This window comes from Berghia stephanieae, chromosome 10 (assembly GCF_034508935.2).
Source record: "Berghia stephanieae isolate SIO BIC M18660-M18661 chromosome 10, UCSD_Bste_1.3, whole genome shotgun sequence".
Lineage (NCBI taxonomy): Eukaryota > Metazoa > Mollusca > Gastropoda > Nudibranchia > Aeolidiidae > Berghia > Berghia stephanieae.
In genome coordinates, this window is record NC_088369.1 from 30,354,866 (window position 1) to 30,377,365 (window position 22,500).

General features: G+C 35.1%; 1 protein-coding gene across 4 annotated transcripts in view; it reads left to right on the forward strand.

Annotated features, from left to right (window-relative positions):
* Nucleotides 1–6,879, forward strand: part of LOC144980955 (protein Wnt-11-like) — a 182,019-nt gene extending 175,140 nt beyond the window's left edge. For all 4 annotated transcript variants that reach the window (XM_078928957.1, XM_078928953.1, XM_078928954.1 and 1 more), the window contains 3 exons: nucleotides 2,149–2,289; nucleotides 2,783–2,934; nucleotides 5,964–6,879. In XM_078928957.1, coding sequence (XP_078785083.1) covers nucleotides 2,149–2,289; nucleotides 2,783–2,934; nucleotides 5,964–6,138 — 468 coding nt within the window. In that variant the 3' untranslated portion in view covers nucleotides 6,139–6,879. The remainder of the gene's footprint in view (nucleotides 1–2,148; nucleotides 2,290–2,782; nucleotides 2,935–5,963) is intronic.
* Nucleotides 6,880–22,500: the final 15,621 nt, after the last annotated feature.

The following is a 22,500-nucleotide window of genomic DNA, read 5'->3' on the forward strand; positions in this document are numbered from 1 at the left end:
TTAACGTCGTCTTATTTGACTCAATTGGACTTACGCAGTAGGTCTCGAAACCAAAAGTTGAATTTTTAAAATTCCGTCATATTTTGAAAAAGTTATGGCTTTTTTAAATGGTTGCCCCCATAATTGATGCCCATCAGTGACAGAGAGCTGTCATTGATTTTTTTTAAAATTATTTTTTGGGTGTTCGAAGGAGAAACCTCGAGTAACATTTTCAACCGCCTCGGAGCAATCTATAAAACGCAGGCATTAGTTAGAAGCAGTGTTTTAGAAGGGTTGAACGTGTAACTCATCAATTAGAAGAGAACAAAAGCATTCCAATACCCAATCTGAGACTCCTCAACTATATCTTTATCTGACAAACCCCGAGACGCCCCCCCCCCCCCCCCCCCCCTTCCCAAGCAGTGTCAACCAAGTAAAACAATTAAATTGATCAGATCTGACAGACGAATATCTATTTTTGAGATAGCTGAAGACCTTGAAATCAATCAAGGAAGTGTCCATCAACACGTGTGACTCAGTATGTTCCTTCTTTACGCATGCCTGTGAATCATGGGATTTTAACGAAACAATCAGCAAAACTATCAACGGCTTTAATAGCAGATGTCTAAGTATAATCACAAAGGATCCATGAACTTGCAACATTGCAATAGACCCTCCTTTTGACCTCGTGCTCACAATACGCAAGAGACCCTTAAGATATTTTGGGTACATCCTTCGCATGGAGCCTTATCGTCTAATGAGGCGTGCTCTAACGGCCCTCAAACGTATTTAATCATCTCTGTTAATATATATTCAAAGGCTTGTGGGCTCCTCTTAATTTCTTGCTTTCAGTATTTCCCCACAACTTCTCAATCAAGGCCGGGGCGTTTTAATGCTATTCAAGGGTTACCGTTTTCGTGTATTTATAAAAATAACACTGGTGAGTCAAATTGTCCGACACCGTATACATATTCTTTAAAGGGATAAATGGAATATTGAAACACTGTAATATATGCATGCATTCTTAATTTTACAAATTGTTTGTGCTTTTGAGTGAGCGTGGCTCAGAGGTAAGATCTTTGATTCTTACCCGAACGGTACCGAGTTCGAATACCCGCTGCGCTGTTTGGCCGTGAGCGTAACCTCGCTCTAGCTCTGCACTGCAGCTGATGCCTGGGTTATTCCAGTCTTCCCTTGATATAGATAGAATGCGCTTGGCCAAGGAGTTCACAACATTGCCATCCGGAAGTATAACGGACCAACACACAAACTCTGTAGTGTAACCATGAACTTTTATAGTCTGGTTAATACAGTTTAGTGAGAACAACTCACAAACGCGGATGGCAAAAACAATAACAAAGGCCTGAGTGACGTCATCTGCATACTATCTATAAAAATTCCCCTATGCGATGAATAAGGGGAATTTTATTTTATTTGTTTATTTATTTTAAGTTTGCAATATAATCCAGCGTCTGACTTCATTCGCTCAATGACCGCATAGAGATGTCAACATTAGCGAAATATTGAAAGTTTGATAACTTACTAACTTACCAGTATATATTTATTTGACTTCAATTCTGTGGCCCTTCGCGTCGATCTGTTTATATGTCAGAATCAATTTTAAAATATTACATATTGAGTCAAAATTATAAGAATTTGGACTTTTAAAAGAATTAAATTATACTTTAAGAAATGTTCTCAACTGAACAAAGTCATTTATAATGACGCAAATAAGTTACGCAAAAAATTCAGTTTTATGCATCCGATTCAACTCGACAGAGTGCAATAATGGAACAATGAATACATACATATATACATATATTATATATATATATATATATATATATATATATATATATATATATATATATATATATATATATATATATATATACGTATATTGATATATTGGAATCGTCGTATTATCATTTAATTAATGTACACAATTTCAGCCCTAGTCCGTTGTTCATGGTGAGGCAATTATCCTAATTTCATCACGTGGGCATCAGTTATATCATCATTGAATGGGTTTATGCCATTATTCACTGGTATTGTTAAAGGATGATTAAAATTTATAATATTGCCTACAAAAAGTCTATGATTTTTCCAACTCATGTGCTAATTGTCGTAATCGATTTTCGTGCAATGCCATAATTTCTCCATTTCCAGGTGATCGCCTCCAGCCTTATTCGTGTTTGCAAGTGTCATGGGGTGTCTGGTTCGTGCTCTATACGGACATGTTGGATGGGCCTGCCCTCCTTTCATGTCATTGGAAAGGCTCTCAAGGACAGGTACGCCTTGGCTGTTGAGGTACGTTGGTCTTTTTTTCCCACTGTTTTATTTGTAAAATAATACATGTTTATACAGCACGTTTCTGCAGTTTCTTCCTCTCTCAGTTTGGCAGTTTTTAAAATGACTCTTCATTTTTTTTTCTATATCCCATGCAGTTCTCTGGCAGATGAACCTGTATTTACCTGTAGGTAATTTTTATTGATCATGACATTTTTTAAATCCCCATTTCTTTGCTGACGCCGTTTTTATAAATATGAATTGATTTTGCCCATTGGTATAACAGTCATTTTTTTTTTTATTTGAACTGTAATGTGGGCGGTACGGTTTAAAGACTCGACCTTCTTCAGAATTGTTCCTTCTTTAGGCATGATTATAATTCTAAAGTTGATCACAAGAACAACAAGATAGATTCTTGCTGATATCGTACAACTTTTGAGTGTATCTTCTATAAAACTTAGGCTTTGGCATTTTTTATATTATCCTTACAATATCTTAATGTTTACCATTCCAGGTCAAACGAAAAAGAAGGAAAAAGAAAAAGGAACTGGTGCCAATCCGTGCCCGAGTCGGTAAGATAAAGGACGACGAATTGACATATTATGAAAAGAGTCCGGATTTCTGTAGTCCTGATGCTAAGACTGGCTCTGTGGGTACAGAGGGGAGGTAATTACACCATTGCCAACGATATTATTATTATTATTATTATTATTATTATTATTATTATTATGTTATTATTATTATTATTATTATTATTATTATTATTATTATTATTATTATTATTATTATTATTATTATTATTATTATTATTATTATTTTTTTTTATTTTTATTATTATTATTATTATTATTATTATTATTATTATTATTATTATTATTATTATTATTATTATTATCGTTATTATTATTATTATTATTATTATTATTATTATTATTATTATTATTTCCTTGTAAATCACTTATTATGACCATCATAATGTAACGCGTTTTGCTATTATTGACCATACACACTGATTAAAATGTGAAACAAATTGATTGCAATAATATAAAGGAATACTTTTGAAACTGTAGGGATTTCAGCAGTTTAATGAGCATAAAGCCCGGCTCACAAGTGAAGCTGTTTTGTATTTTTTTCGTTTGTTGGGTAGGGTTTTTTGTTGGTTTTTTGTATTTTTTTGTTTTGTTTTTTTTGTGTTTTTTTTTTTTTTTGGGGGGGGGGGGGTCCTCTTAGTACTTAATAGTGATTGGATAGTTGGGTCAATTAGTAAAATGGAAAGTCTTATCCAATGGATAGCAAGTGTTATTGTCAATTCACTGTTAGTGTAACGGACAAACCTAATTGTGTTTGGTGGCTTATAAATTCCGGTCAAAATGTCCTGGGAGCAACAACAAAAAGCATCATTGTAAAAAAACACATTTTAGAGGTGCCTAAATGACCCAATAGAATGAAGAGTAAAATAAAGTGAGTCAATGTGACTCGTTTAAAATGTGACGGTACATAGCAAACAACGTTTCGGCCTATGGCCTTCTCCGGGCTACACAAAAAACATGCAGATAATGACGAGAGAGAAAAGAAATTACATATATTTAAATAATGAAGTCAAATCACCACGGGGATTAAATCATCATTAAACTGTATAACCCAACCCCCCCCCCCCCCCCCCCCCCCCCCCCCCCCCCAAAAAAAAAGAGAGGATCACTATTGTATTTTGTTAAAAGTTATAGGAGTTTAAGAAATATTCATACCCTACCGATTTCAATGCGTTTTGATAACTTTACCTAATTGATAATTCTAATTTTCAAATATTTTGATGTTTGTAAAGTTTCACATGTTGGTGTAGTCAATCTTCAAAACAATTAGTCCCATAGAACCGGAGTTTATTCTGGTTTCTACAGCTTGAAACGGACAATAGCAATTGCTTGCTACCCTTGGATGGGACGCTAGTTTATTGCAAAGTATTTTCCGCCAGATCTAATAGACTCAGCTACCAAATCATTGCTGGGTGGACAGGGGGAGTCAGAGAAAAAATCTCTACTTCACCCGAGATCAATCTCTGTTCATTTGCGTGTGAAGGGAGTACTCTACTAACTGAGCTATTGGGAAGTCCACGTGTAAGGTGTAATGAAGGAAACATCTTAATTAGAAATAATAGGTATTCTTGAATTCCGCGTTTGAAATTTCAAACTCGTTCTCAACGCGCACTCGCATTTATTTGTCGCGCAGTGGTACTGGAGCTCGGTCGAAACTAAAAACGTAGGTGCTTAAGAATACTATATTGTTATTCAAAAACTAGTAAAGTTGACTCAAACCCACTACATATCTTTGATGTAAAACTCAAACCCACTACATATCGTTGATGTAAAGCTCAAACCCACTACATCTTCGATGTGAAACTCAAACCAACTACATAACTTTGATGTCTCAAACCCACTACATATCTTTGATGTAAAACTCAAACCCACTACATATCGTTGATGTAAAGCTCAAACCCACTACATCTTCGATGTAAAACTCAAACCCACTACATAACTTTGATGTAATACTCAAACCCACTACATCTTTGATGTAAAATTCAAACCCACTACATATCCTTGATGTAAAACTCAAACCCACTACATAACTTTGATGTAAAACTCAAAACCCACTACATCTTTGATGTAAAACTCAAACCCACTACATATCTTTGATGTAAAACTCAAACCCACTACATCTTTGATGTAAAACTCAAACCCACTACATCTTTGATGTAAAACTCAAACCCACTACATCTTTGATGTAAAACTCAAACCCACTACATCTTCGATGTGAAACTAATGACTGTAATGTATGTTGTCTACGCAATAGGACCAAGTGAATCTCCCTCTCTCTCTCTCTCTCTCTCTCTCTCTCTCTCTCTCTCTCTCTCTCTGTCTCTCTCTCTCTCTCTCTCTGTCTCTCTCTCTCTCTGTCTCTGTCTCTCTCTCTCTCTCTCTCTCTCTCTCTCTCTCTCTCTCTCTCTCTCTCTCTCTTTACCGTTGTCTTTCACATAAATGAATATTTTAAAAACTAGCTAGTTTAGGTGTGAAAACTAATTAGACGTCTACTAAATGTCTACCGTTATTTCGTATTTGTATCTGAAATTAGTAAAATTAAGTGATTTTAAAATGTTCATAGTTTCGGTTTTAAAATGCTGTCGTAAATCTTAGGGATCGAATAAAATTAATTTCAAAATTTACATGGCCCTTGTAAAATGGTCCTAAATCGCTGCCTTGCATTAGAGAGATAAAAGTGTTAACGAACTGACACATTTTTATAGCAGACAAAAAAAATGTTTTTTTTTTTTTCCTGAAGGTGACACACAAACAGACAAACAGATCCACTCTTTTCTTTATTTAATATTGATAATAGAATCGTTATTTGGAAATTTTAAGCATTGCCAAACTTGTCTGATTAGCCACTGAGCAAGTAAATTCTTATTCAAAATGAATGCCAAATATTTTTGAAACAAATTTGATATCATCATCATCATCATCATCATCATCATCATCACCATCATCATCATCATCATCATCATCATCATCATCTTCATCATCATCATCATCATCATCATCATCATCATCTCATCATCAACAATAACAACAACTCTAACGTTATGGTCACCATGGCCATCAACACTGAAAGATTATTGCCTTCTTTTCCTCTTACCTTTATCTCAGGCTCTGCGACCCGAGGACCCGCGGACACGGAAACTGCGAGGCCATGTGTTGTGGGAGAGGCCACATCGACTTCACCATGCAAATAACAGAACGATGTGAATGTAAATACTATTGGTGTTGCTACGTCAAGTGCAAAAAGTGTGTCAAAACATTGAACTTGAGCAAGTGTCAGTAAAATCAACTGACAGTAAATTAGGTCTTTTAAAGAATGGATTTTGTTAAAGTGGAGTTTAACCGTATAATTCTGACATATTATACAACATTCAAATGGCCCAAATATTCTAGAAGTTCAAGCATCCTAGATTGATCAAAGAGAGGGCGGTCGGATTGAGCAGTGCATGGACAAAAGCAACGCCATTTATTTATTATTCTACTTTATTTTTGTTTAGTTTTTTTTTTTTTTTGTTTACTCAGGACACTTCCAAACTGGAATGCCATTAAAATCCTGTCAATTATCATGGGTCTTGGCAGGATATTTGGTGCGACAAGAGTATGGTGATGGACTCAATGTGTATGGACATAATAGTAGATATCACTATTTAGAATTGTATCGAGTACTTTAATATTTATCGTCGTTAGATAGCTATTCACAATGTAGGACTGAGTTGTCTGCAGGAAGCTTGGAAGAGTAAAACTGACTAAACCTCAGGTGTTTACAATCCAGACTGAATCTAAGAATTTGGGTTCAAACCATACGCTTTCTATCTCTAAACTGAGTGGATACTGTAAACTGCACCGAACGTCAACTTGTGCAGTTTTGACTTACATGGAACAAGATCTTACTCTTAATTATAGATATTCAACAATATTCAATATTCATCATCTAAATAATGTCAAACTTATTTTTAAATGATTGCTTGTTACTGTTTGTGTCACGAAAAAATTACAAGCCCGCAGTCGGGAATTAACTTTCTAATGTGTTATACTATTCATTGGGTTGATATTTTCTATTCAAAGACGTAGGATACTGTTGATTTTAGCAAACATAAACACGTACACAGAATTGGAAAAGGGAAAGCACAAAGTAGCTTGCGATTTCAATACATTACATCCAACATGTTGTATCAACAGCAAAATCTGACGGCTTCAATCCATGAAATGCAACCCAACTGACATCCATGGATGGGTTTAACAAATGTTTCAGCGGGGAGCACAATACTAGATGCGTTGAATTCTATTTAGTATTTCGCGGCTTTATTACAGCAGAAAAGCCACTCGTCACCCAGTATGGGACTAAACATTAAGCAGGATATTTTGATAGTAATATAGAAGCAAAAAGAAAGAGGATGATTAAGAGTATTAAGAGTGGAAGATAGGAGAGGTGGTGGTGGTGGTGGCGGTGGAGGAAGAGGAGGTGTTGTGTAAAATATGGTATGATACAAAATTTGAAAAAAAAAAAGAAAAAGAAATGGCTAAATATGTTCTGACTCAACGACAAATTTTCACGACTTTAAAATGGAGACAACAAAACATTAATTTGTTATTCCCTGCAAGCCAAAACAAAAGAAATGGTATCGAAAGCAAAAAAACATATTTAAGGCAACTGCTGATGACTATAACATCCTAATCGACAAATTTACCAGCTTCTTTATTTGGTAATATTATTATGGTATCATTTAATGTGTAAAGGTTTAATTAATATTAGTTTCATTTTTGAGTGGATAACACCAACTGTATAAAATACTTGTTTTTAGCTATTTCATGATATTGTCAGATTAAGTTGTATTTTATATGCAATATTTTGTGATATTTGGCATTGACATGAGATGTTGACAAAATTGATAATAGTAATGTTTCTTTTTTATGACAATGAAAACGTTATAATAACAATTTATTAATGATATTATTATTCTATTTTTATTACTTGACTGTTATATCATTGATGCATACTGTTTAAGTTCGTCTTAATGTACCCTGTAATATATTATATTCCTGTTTTTAATCAAGCACATTTTACCAGACCTCCTAGCTTTGATCTTACCGAAACGTTATGTTCTCTTTTTATAGAAAAAAATAGAAAACGTAATATCACACATCCTCCGACAAAAAGTGGAGAATCTCAGCTTCATGGATGCTGAAAAAACCCAACCCTGATCAAATCTTAGATCGTTTTCTCATATTTAATGCTCAATTTGTCGAGTCCCATTATGACAGTACAATGCCACTCGTCTTTTATAGTGTGGCTTTGTTAACCTATTGACGTTATTTCAAAGAGCGAGAAAAGTCATTAATGATACGTCAAATATTTAATGTGCCTAACAGATAAAATTCAAATGCTTAAAACCTGAACTTTGAGATGGCTAAACATGTCAAGCTCTTTTACAGATGGATTTCCTGTTAGGAATTCAAGATTCTTATGACGTAAAAGTCGTTTGTAGAAATAGAAATCAGCGTTCCTAATTATTGAAAGCAGGGTATTTTCTGAGTGGCAAGTCACTGACCCAGTGCCTCTGACAATGGTGATTGGGTCTAGAACTCCTTTCACACATTGAGAGACTGAATCTACCCGTTCTAACTTGACTCGTTGGTCATTGGTCTCTTTTGAAATTAGCTCCTTTAATTAGTGGTATCTCTTGAAACAATACAAGAATTAAGAATGCAGTCTATAATAGTTAGTCTCAATCCCCCTCGCCCACCACCATCCCGCCCCAATCCCCTAATTAAAAACAAAAAATAATTTCTCGTTCAAGCGCATTGCTACAATTGCGTGAAAAATTATAAAATGTATAGAATTTTTGTACATAAAATGTTGCCTTGAGCAAGCTTTGACTCACTTTCAAAGTCGAAAGCATACAATAAAAATTGTTTTCAAATGTTAGTACAAATAATAAAAATAGCTTTGAGTACTTTGTCTTCCCAACTTGGGAACCACAAACCTTTCAAACGAATGAGAAAGACACTTAGCTGGAATTAATACAGTTACAGTTACATATCATACATAATTGAATAATATTATGAATATATGGCATTTAAACTAGTGGATTTAAAAGATGAGCTGATGCAAATGCTGTTGTCAAATTCCACCTGTTTGTCGTAAAAATCACCGCATTTAAGGAGATACAGAAGAAGTGGTTATATTATATAGATGAACGTGCATTTTATCTATTATTATATGTTTCAGAAATGATATTATTAAATCATTCTTGAATCTTTTTTTTCAAAAAGCATCTCTGACGATGCAAACATCGGGTTTTATTTTTATTTCCTATAGAATAATTTCGAAATTCTGAAAACAAACCATAATGTCTGAGGAGAAAGAGAACTACTGCTGGAAATAATTTGCTTTTGATCTATTTCTCTATTTACTTATATATTTAGCTATTTATCCTTTTGTTCATTTATTTATTTATTTATTTATGTATTTGTTTAATTATTTATTTATCTATTTATGTATTTATTTAGCATTTACTTTGCGAATGTTAACTCTCCATCAGCTATAGTCATTTAGTGTAACAGTCTAATAGGGTGAGTCTGCTTGTGTGTGTAACTGCATCCTAGGAACCCATTTGAAATATGTAACCCACTGATTATATCAGTACTCTCAGTTGGCGAGAAATCGGTTTTCCTACCAAGAGAAATAACACAGACAAAGCTGAGTACACTGACTCATTATGATCCAAATCGAAGTGATAACGAGACTTCTGGAGTAAGTAATCTATTTAAAGGTTACGGAGTGTGAAATTATATTGATTTTTCCCCTATAATAATAATAATAATGAGATACTAAATATATTTTCAAATCTACCTCACTTATTTGACGCTCTCACCGTTACCGACACGATGCAATAAATACTAAGCAACATATGGGCCTCCATGACATAAATAAATGTGAATGGATGAGTGGGCTGACATGAAGTCACTTGAGTGGCAATCGGCTGATGCCCCATTCTCCTCTACTATCTCTTTTGTCCTCTTCTTTGTCTAGAACAAGACATTCTCTCAATTTGGTGAGAGAGAGGCAACCAAATTTCAGTGGTGTGCTTTTGTTGTCCTTTTTGTTTGCTTTGTTTTGATTTGCTTTATATTTCTTCTTGTTGTTTCTTATAATTTTCTTTTGCTTTTTCTTTTTTTTTCTATTGTTCTTGTGTTTTTTTATTGTTTTTTGTTAGTTTTATTTTTGGGGTTTTTTTTCGGGTTTTTTTCTTGGGGGGGGGGGGGGGTTATGTTTTGTTTTTTTAGAGACACTATGACTTTGCTTATGAGTGTTGTTATACATGTTCATCATCATCATCATTGCCTTTTTCACCCTGGGTCAGGGTATAGGCCACAGACAAACAGTTTCCATCCTTCTCTATCTTGAGATAACTTTTTAATCTCATTCCAGGTCTTACCACTTCTCTGTATATCAGCTTCTTTAATTATTCTCCATGTTCCTCGTGGCCTTCCCCTTGATCTTCTGCCCTGAGGGTTCCAGTCCAATACTTTCTTTGTTATAGTGGAGTCGTTCTTTCTAAGCGTGTGTCCAATCCACCTCCATCGTCTTCTTCCTTTTTCCTCTCCCACTAGTTTCTGCTGTGATCTTTTCCATACTTCTTCATTTTTTATTCTATCCATCCATTTTATTCTGAGTAGCTTACGCATGCACCTGTTTACGAAAATCTGTACCCTCCTTATACATGCCTGTGATGCGTTCCAAGTTTCACATCCATACAGTAGGACAGACTTCACATTTGAGTTGAAAAGTCTTAGCTTTAGTCGAAGGGAGATATCTTTAGTTCTCCAAACGCTGTTCAAAGATGTGGATGCAGCCTATGACTTTGCTTATGAGTGTTGTTATACATGTTGAAACCATCAAATTATCTGGTAGTGGCTTTGACTCTCCTTTGCGTATCAGGGAGGTCAGCTTCTTATTTTCTATGCTTTCTCCCTCTTTTAAAGAATGAATGAAGATGGCGTCACTCGGCTCTCTGATATAGATTTTAGTTGGGAAATTAGTTCTCACCAACTTATCTCAATCATTCAAACATGTTTAAGGTTACACATAGTTTTGTAGGATTGATCCGTCAGGTAGAACTGAAATTTCACTTAAATGCATACCATCAATACCTTTTCGATGCTTGGCCTGGTCCTGATTGGAAATCACAAAAGGGAACAAGTCAAATGATTTTTCACACGGAGAAGTATATGAGTGTTGATGGGTACTTGTAGGTACGAGAGTGATCGATAATGTTGGTTCGAGCACATAAAAATAAATAAATAAGGTCAGTCACGTTTTATTGGCCGATACAATAGAATATATAGCCACTTCGTTGGGTTCTCTTTCGTTATTTATTAAAATATTTAAAACTAAATGCTTCTGATTAAAATATTGATTTAAAAGAATTTGTTGAACTGTTGAGCAACTATCTCCTTTGTGGGATTTTCCTAGCAACATCACCCATTCCATGATGGAGCGGGTGGGTGGGGGTAGGGGTACTTTTCGAAGTGTTAATAGCACATCCCGAAATAAATATGATTAAATAGATATATAAACTCATGCTCAGGAAATGGTAAGAAGATGAGGACGATCAGAAACTAATCCAAAAACTAGTACGCTACTCCTGGATAGTAACCCATTTAACGATGGATGGAACTCTTACCGACTGTGGTCAGTGGCACTATTTTAGTGTGGGATAATTGCGTCATAGAAACAGATGTAGATTTCTAGTTTCTAGAAAAATGCGTCATAGCGGAGGTCAAGTCAAAATGGAGGGCATGAGTGTCACCATTAAACATGAAAAAAACTCTATGTAAACATTTTGATCTCCTCGATGGAATATCAAACGCCAATAAATCGAGGTGAAAAAAGATTTACCTTTCTTATCTCGTGACCTCCCGCTCTGGTTGTCGACTACTTTGGTAGCCGACAACCTGATCCGGTGTGTCGTTGTTTGAATATTTTTGATCCTGTGTTGTGCTTGAATATACAGACCCAGTATTTGTCGTGTCGACGGATGTCAAATTTATGGTAAAAGTTACGTTTGGTTGCAAAATTATTCCGTCTGCCAGTCTTGTGCAAGAAAATAAGTTGTCCGCTGATTCATGTAGTACCAAATTTCGAAATGCTTGCCTTGAAAAGATCAGAGGAAATTTCTTTTGAGAATTGTTTGCCTCATTTTCTTTTTTTTTCCTAAAGTATTCATGAATACGAGTTAGTAGTCGATTACTTAGTATTCATGTAGCCGGCAACTAAAATATCGCCGGAAATCGCGACTCTACACACGAGTAGACGGCTCTGTAAAGATCTACGGTTGTTTCCTTGAACAACTCCCATCTATGATTGTCACACGATTTGATCAAATCCAAATCCATCCAGATGCCCTGTGTGTTGCTAAACATTTACATTGGCAATAAAATCACCCATACGTACTAAACCAAAGTTAAAATTATAATAATTAAACAAGCACTGGATTTTGAAGTGTCGGATCAAAGTTGTTATATGAATTTGCTAACATAATATATGAAGCATTTAATTTTGTTTTTTTTACAACCATGCATTTCTTCTGTCTACCTCTCGGCAAAAAAGAAGCCTTTTGATAAATAACCTTTATTCTTAAAATACTATTTTTATTCATTGATAAGATAAGATAAGATATACTTTATTCATCCAAAAAAATGGAAATTCGTTTACAGACGTGGCATGCATGAAAATGTATAAACACAAAGTTGAGAATCTATGGCGACAATGTAATTATATATATATATATATGAGCCAAGGTCAAAAGGTGCCGATTTTTTTTCTCAAAATAAAAGTGACATAATAGTCCATTCATGTTTCTATATGTGTAGCAAAAACCCTGTACTTCATGAATCAAAGGCCCTTTAGATAACTTTAAGGTCTAACGCAGCATAATAACGTGAACAATACCTATATGTTGCTGGTGTCACCTGTGACCGGTGACACCAAAATGAGACAAAAACTCAATAACCAAATGATTTTTGTTGAGTATCAAACTTTATTTAGTAAGTTATAGACAAAAAGACACAATCGACAACAATCATAGTACAATAATATTACCAACTATTGGAGAAAATGTTGCTTTTTGGTGTCATCGGTCACAAGCAACATAGAATGCAAGTATATTATTTCATAAAAATGTTTGTATATTAACAACAACAACAATATTGCATATGCTTATTACCAGCAATGTTCAGAAACTTTTGGAATAAAATGTTGGGAAATAATGTGACCAAAGCATATCTTATTTAGCGACATTGTGTCACTTGTAACATTAGACCGATGACACCATTACTTATGTCACAAGCAATACCAAATTGCAATTTCGACAATATGTCATTAATTTCAGTCAAACCAGTGTAATAACCACAGTTAGATATGGAATTTAATAATATTTCAGAAACCAAAGACTTCAAAAATAGAAATATACATGGAAATTAGAGCATCTGAATGTGACTTGTGACATAAGACCGGTGACACCATTATGTATGTCACAAGCAACACCAAATCACACTTTCGTCCATAATATATCATTATTTTCAGTCAAAAAAGCACAATAACCTTCTCTAAAATGAAATTCAATAAAATTTTAAGAAACTAAATACTTTCAAATTGGAAATATACTTAGAAATTAGTAATACTATTGTTGCTATTACTTTGGGCAAAATCGGCACTAGAACGCAATTTTGCCTCAATAAATCAAGAATAGCAACTGAACACATGTAATATAGCCTGTTAAAATGTAATCAATGACATTTCAAGCTTTGAAGAATATGAAAACAGAAATACATTAGAAACTTCAAACTTAAGTGTCACCTGTGACATTTTAACCAATGACACCAATGGTCACAAAAAGTACCAGAAGTCACACAAACACCAGATAAATATCAGCCATGGTAATGAATTCATGTAATCATACGGTAACATCCGCCCTACGGCTCAAATCTGCTAGTTTGTAGTAATTTAGTGTGTTAATAATAAATCAAATCAAATTTCTTGACAACCCTTCTATTATCTGGATTCGTCAAAAGCTTGAGTTTTGTCTTTTTCTTGATTGATACAACCCTGAAACATAAAAAATTAGAATTACAAGGAAATAATTAATTGTGTCAAAATCACAGTCTTATGTGAGATGTCATAATATCATATTTGTAAATAGAATAACAGCTGAACACATAATTATTTGGTGGCACTTTGTAATGTCCAATATCAAGTGTTGCTTGTGACAATGTAAAATAGCGATGACACCAAAGTTCAACTTACCTTTTCTGCCTGGAGCCACGCTGGAAAAGCAAATGAAAGTGCTGCACTTCAAAGACTGGTAAGAAGGGTGGATCAAAATTGCGAATCACCATTTAACGAAACAAACTTCCACGTGTTCACGCATGCCGTGTTGCTTGTGACAAATGACACCAAAACAAATAAACCTCAATATCGGCAAAACGGAATACATTTACTCCAAGATTTGAGTTCAGATAGTAAATCTATGCCTTTTTCTCAAAATAAAACATTTTATAAACATTAAACATGAGCTTTAAAGTTTTGTGTCGAGTCTTAGTATTGTGCTGTGTTTGATGACACCAAAGGTCACAAGCAACACCAACTTTTTAAGAACTCTATATGAAACTTAATCAGATATGTAATGTACTGCAATTGCGTTTAAAAGTAAATTTTGACTTTATACTATTAGTCAAATTTCAATCACGCGGGGTAAAACATCACATTTAATTTCTACATGATTTCTAAAAAGGTAATGCGTTGACCTCGTTTTAAGCACATGCCAAACAGCATTCAAATTTCACTTTCAAGTTGTTTATTTCATATTCTGTTGAACAGAGTATGTTGAGCTATCTCATTTTATCTCTTTTTCATATTATCAATTGATTACAAGCATTAACCCAATGAAAACAGCCCATAATTAAGTAAAAATCAAATTTTCTTAACACTGGTATCAGGCGGGCACCTTTTGACCTTGGCTCATATATATATATATATATATATATATATATATATATATATATATATATATATATATATATATATAATATGCAAATGCACAAAAATGTAAAAATGTACAACCAAGAACCAATAGCAACACTTTATATATTAATTTGATAAATTGAGATAGGCCATACCTCTGGCCTTTAGTCCTAACTTGTGTGTGTATATTTAAAAGATAGTATTTATTTTAAATCACATTTGAGCGTTAAAAATTCGAACACCATGTGGCAAAAATGAATTAAGGTGACGTGTTGTCTTTGTTTTTATAGATATAAGGCGACGGCTCCTCATGGAGAACATAATATATTTATGAAGGGGGTGATCGCCATCCTTCATAACTTTATCCATTTTACTTAGACAACATCTCTTAAACAGTTCTTCCACATTGGAAATTGGGTGAGTATAACTCCTGGCTTTATCAATTATCCGATCAATTTTCTTAATGTCGCAAATACTGGCATTTCCACACCATGCTGTCATACAAAAAGTAATAACGGTCTCCAAAACGGATCTATAAAAAGGGTGCATAACATTTTGTCTATGTCAAATTCTGAAAGTTTCCGAATAAAATACATTCTTTTGTTCAATTTAGAGATAACAGCATCGGTTTGTAAATGCCACTGCAATTTATTGTCAATTAATATACCCAAATATTTGTAAACCGAAACTTGCTCAACAGCTTGATTGTTAATTTTGAGCGAACTGATGAACTTTGTGTTCTTTCTAAAATTAAAAATCATTTCTTTGGTTTCTCCTACATTTAATTTCAGGGAGTTATCTTCACACCAACCAACAAATCTGTCGATCTCAGATCTGTATGCCGTTTCATCATCTTAAATATTAACCCTTGAAGTGTCGTTAGAAAATTTTAAAATTGGGACAAGTCACTTGTACAGTCATTTGTGTAAACCGTAAAGAGGCGATGAGAGAGAACACACCCTTGAGGGGCTCCTGTATTAGTAATTATTTTATTAGATTTGTTTCCATTAATTTCTACAAATTGTGCTCTCTCTAAAAGGAAGTCTTGAATCCAGGAAATCAAATGGGGATTTATATTCAGACATTTCAGCTTTTCAACAAGTAAATGGGGCCGAATCGTGTTGAATGCTGAAGAAAAATCAATTAAAAAGAATTCTGCAATATGCCTTTGGTTTATCTAAATGACTGTAAATATTATTCAACAAAAGGTTAATGGCACCATTAACACTTCTATTTGGTTGATATACAAATTGTAAGGGGTCAGATTTGGGACCAAACTGGAGATTAAGCTTTTTCAGTACAAGTCGTTCGAAACATTTCATAACAATAGATGTCAGGGCTATAGGTCTGAGATCATTCATACAAGAGACCTTGTCTTTCTTGGGGACAGGAACAATTTTCGATGTTTTCCAAATGGCCGGAATACAGGATTGTTGGATATTAAAAATAATGGTAAAAATATAACACAATTGCTCGCCACACACTTTCAATAACTTGCCTCTAATGCCATCTGGCCCACACGCTTTCCGTACATGTACTCTCTCAAACGCTCTCCTATATCGCCGTTCATCAAACATAATCTCATCTTCTTCTGTCACGTCATTTAATAATGCCGATCTAATTCTATTAATTTCATTTTCAAAATTACCGTCATCAAAACGTGCGTAAAAATTGTTTAATTCATTGACGTGAACGTCACTCAATGAGTTTGACTTCCTTTTATTGTTGTTATGGTTGACGATCGTCTTCATTCCCTTCCATGTATCCTTAATATTCCCAGATCTTAAATCATCCTTTCTTCATTTCTTTATTTCTCTCTTTATTTCCTCTTGTTTTAAGCCTTGGATATTATAATGGTTGTTCTCTGCTTAAAAGAGGAAACTTTGCCAGGAGGGGAAACTTTGCCTCAGTGAATTTAGAGACTTTGGGTAATCTCGGCTGTGTTGCAGTTATTTTCATGACTTGACTTTTATCATAGGAAATAATATACACACAATAAAATATACTCTTATTGATCCAAAATTAAGGAGGCAAAAGTTGACGGTATGTCAAAACTTTTCAAAGTGGACCGTGCAATGTATTAAATAAAATTGAAAAGAACATCTCCGAAACAACATCGACACAAAAAACAGAAAACTTAACATGGAATGTTTCGTGTCGAAAGCATTTCTTCAGCAAATATTAGTGCTTATTAAATGGCGGTAACTTGCATGCTATCTATAAAGGCGCTAGAAAAGGTTTCTTGCTGGTATAAAAGGTCAAAGAGTTAATCAATGGGATATCGAATCCGAAACTTTCTCTTATAAATATTATATTCTTTTTTTAATAGTCATTCAGAGCCGTAATCCCTTATAGATAAGGAGTTTATTTCGTTTTCTACAACGGGAAACGGACAATATAAATTCCTTGCTAGCTTCTGGATAGTATGCCAGTCTATCGCAAAGTTGTTTTTTTCTCCGCCAGATCTAACAGACTCAGCTACCAAACCACTGCTTGGCGGTCAGTATGTGTGTGTGGGGGCGGGGGGGGGGGGGGGGGGGGGGGGGGGAGGGGGGGGTCAGAAAAAAAATCTCTACTTCATCTGGAATTGATCTGTGTGAACCAAATGTTTACCATTAACGGCATTTTTTTTAATCTGATTTTTTTTTTTTCGGACAGTAGCTGCAGTGTGTGTATTTTAGGAGAAGAAATATTGATATTCCCATTTAATTTGGACTTAATTCAAGAAAGCATGTCAGCGTCACAATTATAATACTTGTGTTTTTCAAATAATCATGACTATGTTATCAATGTTCTTTCGTGCTTTCAGTAGGTGACATTTAGAGTGGCATTTGTCTATAAACAGACCTGGATATAGTATCAATATATAACCCATATGATATGGTACCGCTATATGATAAATCGATATATTATGGTATCGTACTGTAATGGGTCAAAATGTGGCAATTGTATGGATCGATGTATGATAAGGCAATTTTAAAGACATCGATATGAGACTTCTTATATTAAAATATGTAATACCACGTAACGAAACTAACATTTCATATTTGGTGGAAATTATTCTTTGTACTTTGCACAACCTATATGTTAAAGACATTATGCTGTGTTTGTTTTGACTATGCATTTGTTCTCTTTGTCATAATCTATTAATATCATATTTAATGTGTAATTCTTTCAGCTATTTAAGGTTGGTAGAATTACTTCACGTCGTGGGGCTCGGAGGGGAGGGGGGGGGGGAATTTCTGGTCGCATGAATGGGTCCAACTTCAGAGGACATCCTTGGTATCTTTTCTATTCCCGTATATGCTTCTGGTTTTGTAATATCTTTTGGGTTTTCTTGGGCCTCGCTTGTGGTCTATAATTGTTGGGAGAGAGAGATGGTCAGGTGGATACAATTTTATCTTAGACTTAGAGATCATATTTTTCTCGAGAAGGTATTCGTACAAGTATTACTCATACGTACGCACGAATAACGCCGGAGTTAGTGAGCGATGTTCGTTTGTATTGGCAAATGCATCAGACTGCAACAGGTCAATGCTAACAGCAAATATAAAAAACATAATTATTATATAAACGCAACACTCCTTCATCTCCAATTCCCTAACTTCTGTCAGATTAAAGTAAATATCTTTGAACCATCCTTGAAGATAAAGAATGCCGATTGTGACAAAGGGGTATGTAGATGCAGTGTAGTTGCACAGTCGAATTATAAACGAGGTTGAGTCAAAAAGTAATGTGACAAATCTCCTACTGTATTCATTTCTTTTTTATATGACGTCATATTTGGCTCAATTGAACTTACATTTGTAATGTACTCTTCACACCAAAAGTTGAAAAATTTAATTCCGTCACATTTTGACAAAGTGATGGCAGCTCAGGTTGCCCCCATGGATGTCCGTTCGCGACAGAGAGTTGTCATTGAATTTCTTAGTTTTGGAAGAAGAAACTTTGAGTAACCTTTTCAAACGGTTTTGGAAAATTATAAAACGCAAGCATTCGGTAGTGGCAGTGTTTTAATGTGAGTTAAACGTTTATCACATCATTTAGAAGAAAATGAGATGCAATCCGAAACCTAACCTGAAACCTCCTCAACCATGTCTTTATCTGACATGGTTGCCGTCAACTCAGTGAATCAAATTAAGACAGAAGCATTGGTCAGACCTGACAGAAGAAGATCTCTTGATGGGATAGCAAGAAACCTTGATCAGTCATTGAAGTGCCCATCAACTCGTCAAATCCTTGGGGAGCGTTCACATATTACGTCATCAAAAATTTGCCCTTTTTAGACCCCCCCCTCCCCCAAGTCATCACTTGTCATCATGACCTGACCCCCCCCCCTCCCCCAACAGATGATGACGTCATCTAATTTAATAAAAACTAAAAGATAACTTTAATTTCACAATATTTATTATTCATTTTTCAAACCATGAACATTGATTATCAACGTTTGATAAAACACATTCAGACATTTTATTAATTTCAGAAACTGTTGATAATTTATGTTTTACCATACAATGGGGACATAAAATTTAAATTTGCAAAGATAAAATCTAACAAACATTATTTAAATTAGGCTACTTGGTGCAGGTGCTATTAAAAAAAAATTCAGAAAGTGTAATTTAAAATAGTATAGGAGGCAAATTATTTTATAGCATATTAGTCTTTTAGTGGAATGAAATTCTGTTTCAATTTCCAAACATAAAATTAATTGATTCAAAAATGTTTCTGCCTTGGACCTCTGGCAATGTACTATAAATAGTATCATCAATTTCATCTTCATCGTCATCACTTTCTCCCATTTGCTGTTCTTCTTGTATGCCGCATTTTCGTTAATGGTCTTTCATTGCTGTGATCGAGGAGTGATACAATGAACATTTAGGGCAAGTTCGCCTTTTGAGAAGTGATACCCCTTTCCCATCTTGTTTCTTGAGAGATGGGCAATACTCATCATAGCAATTTATCTTTAGCTGTTTTGAAAGGAACAAACTTTGAAATAGGCTTTCAAATCTTCCATTATTGCCTATCTCCAAACCATCATCACATGAAGCAAGTGGTACAGGTGGTGGCAGAAAACGCTCTGGAAAAAAAGATGAATAGTTAGTACGCCAAGGTTTGCAGCATGAGTTGTCACTGCATTTCACTATTTGCAGCAGATATTGGGATTGACGAATGTGTTTTATCTTCCAATCATCTGTTTCTTGAAATTGAAGTTTGGGTCTTGGATTTTCAGGTGGAGGGATGAATTTTCCAACTACTGGGTATCCATCTATTATCCACTCGGACCAAATATTGGCTAATATTTTTCCAGTAGCTTCAAAGTTCCTTTTTTCCAGATCAACATCAACAGTCTTGTTGCTTCCATCAAGATGACGTCCATGAATATCAAATGGTAAGATGACAGATGCTGTATCCTTTGAAAGCGGTGCCATTCTTCTTTCCACCTCATTATAAGCACTGAAACCTGGAGCGTGTGTGAAGACAAATACAGCATCAATATCCAGCGCCTTGAAATGTCTCTCCCAAGCAGCGAGTGTCTGTCCGTTTTTTGGAGCCTCATCTGGACCACCATCCACTGAAACAAATACTAGGGGTTTGATTTGTCCATTAACTTTGCTGATGACGTCGATTTTCCTGTTTTGATGACATCATCTTGGGTCTGACCCCCCCCCACCCCATGTCAACACATGTCAACATTTGGTAGACCCCCCCCCCCCCCCCCCCCCCCCCTAGCTGATGACGTAATATGTGAACGCTCCCTTGGTATTCTCAAATGGTGCGCTCTTTGACATTTGATCAAGAGTGGCAAATGTGAATCTCCGGCTAATTGGGAGAGATGACCGCTTTCTCGGTAAGCACCGAATTTTAAACCTCGGTTCATCATATGAACATTAGAGGTGTAATCCACGTTGATTTCCTAGTGTAAAATCTGAACGGTACATATAGAGCAAAAATTCGTCGAGTTAGACGGGGGTCCGATTTCATGAACAAGGACTAGCGCTTAGTCTCTGACTATCCCTGACTTTAGTCAAGGACTTGAAAATACCAGATTTCGTGTGAGCTGACTAAGCAAGTCCCATACTAAAATCACGGCACCTTCTGACTACGTTTGGCCAAGTTTTAGTTATTTGCTGAGGTAGGACTTTATGCTTAGTCTGAGACCAGTTACTAGGATACAGCATAGCGTCGACAAGATAGCAGCCATATTTAGATTGAGAGAGCTTCGATTCTGAAGGAAAATACGTCGGTTATGAATGACAGAGGCAAAAAGTGTCCTGTTGCTTTTGACACTGGCTTTCAAAAACTGCAGCTAAAAAACTGAATCTAATCGGCTGGCGAGTTGCGAGTGAACGGAGACTCAAAGAATGGTCTGCGTCAAAGAACAACCAAAAAAGAAATTATTAGAAAGTATATTGGAGACAAAAATTATTCTGCTGGCATTGTGACTGCCTGAAATAATGTGATTCATCAGAACACACTTTCTATTTTTTTTATTTGTTTGTTTTCGGTTCAATTTGTTTGAATTTCAATGAAACTTTCATTGGCCTAAATAGAGAATTGATAGTCGACCATGGACATCATTGTAGTCTATCAGTCTACACTCAATATCACGTGATTTAATTCACCATGGTAAAAGTAAGTTAAAATACGAAAGGAGCGAAATATGAATATTATCTATACTGGATGTGTTGCTAATTTCCTCTTTGGAAATCTTTTGAGTTGAACGTATGAAGGCTGGTATCTTACTTGCCATCGTGTACTAGAGAGCGTGATGTTACCAGCACAAAATAGCCGAATTAGTCACCGCCCTTACAACGCCCATTTCTAGGCAAGAGACCAGCTAGTTAGAGACTAGAAAGCGTTCATGAAATCCGATTTTTTAGTCATTTACTTTGCTCAGACTTACGACTAGCTAGTCATTTACTGGACTAGTAAATAACTAAATCTAGTCCTCGTTCATGAAAACGGGCCCGAATCTGGATGGAACGATTACTTTTCTTTATGAAAATGCCCGTCCACATACAAGCATCATTTGGATGGATTGTTCACCAGACTTAAAACCTTTGGACTTCAATCTTTTTTGGTCCTTTGAACGGGGTAATGAATGAACATCGCTTTGAAGATGATAAAGAAGCCAAGACATTAGTGAAAAATTGGCTCAAAGCTCAGTCAACTCAGTTTTACGAGGACGGGATACATGCCCGTACAAAAAGATGGAATGTGGCTATCGGGGGAGGCGGAGACTATGTCGAGAAGTAGCATTCTACTTGGCTAATGGCAAGCTTAAATTCGAGGTATGATGCATGCTATTCATTCAGTTTGTTTTAAAGTAATAAGCAGAGTCCCATTACATTTTGACAAGGCCTCGTATATACTTTAGGGCTAAGAAATAAACGTTGTTTAAAAAAGACCTGACAATGCATACTTAAAATTTCCAATTATTGGGCAATGTGACGTTGAAAAAAGCTTTTACTTCACTATTCCGTGGTATTCGAATAAAAGTTATCGTGTCTTTGATATTTATTAAACGTGAAAGACAAAATTGCCCCAATATCTATACTCCAATGTGATTCTCAACTGATATAATAATAATAAATAAACAAGAATCATTTATGATCGGGT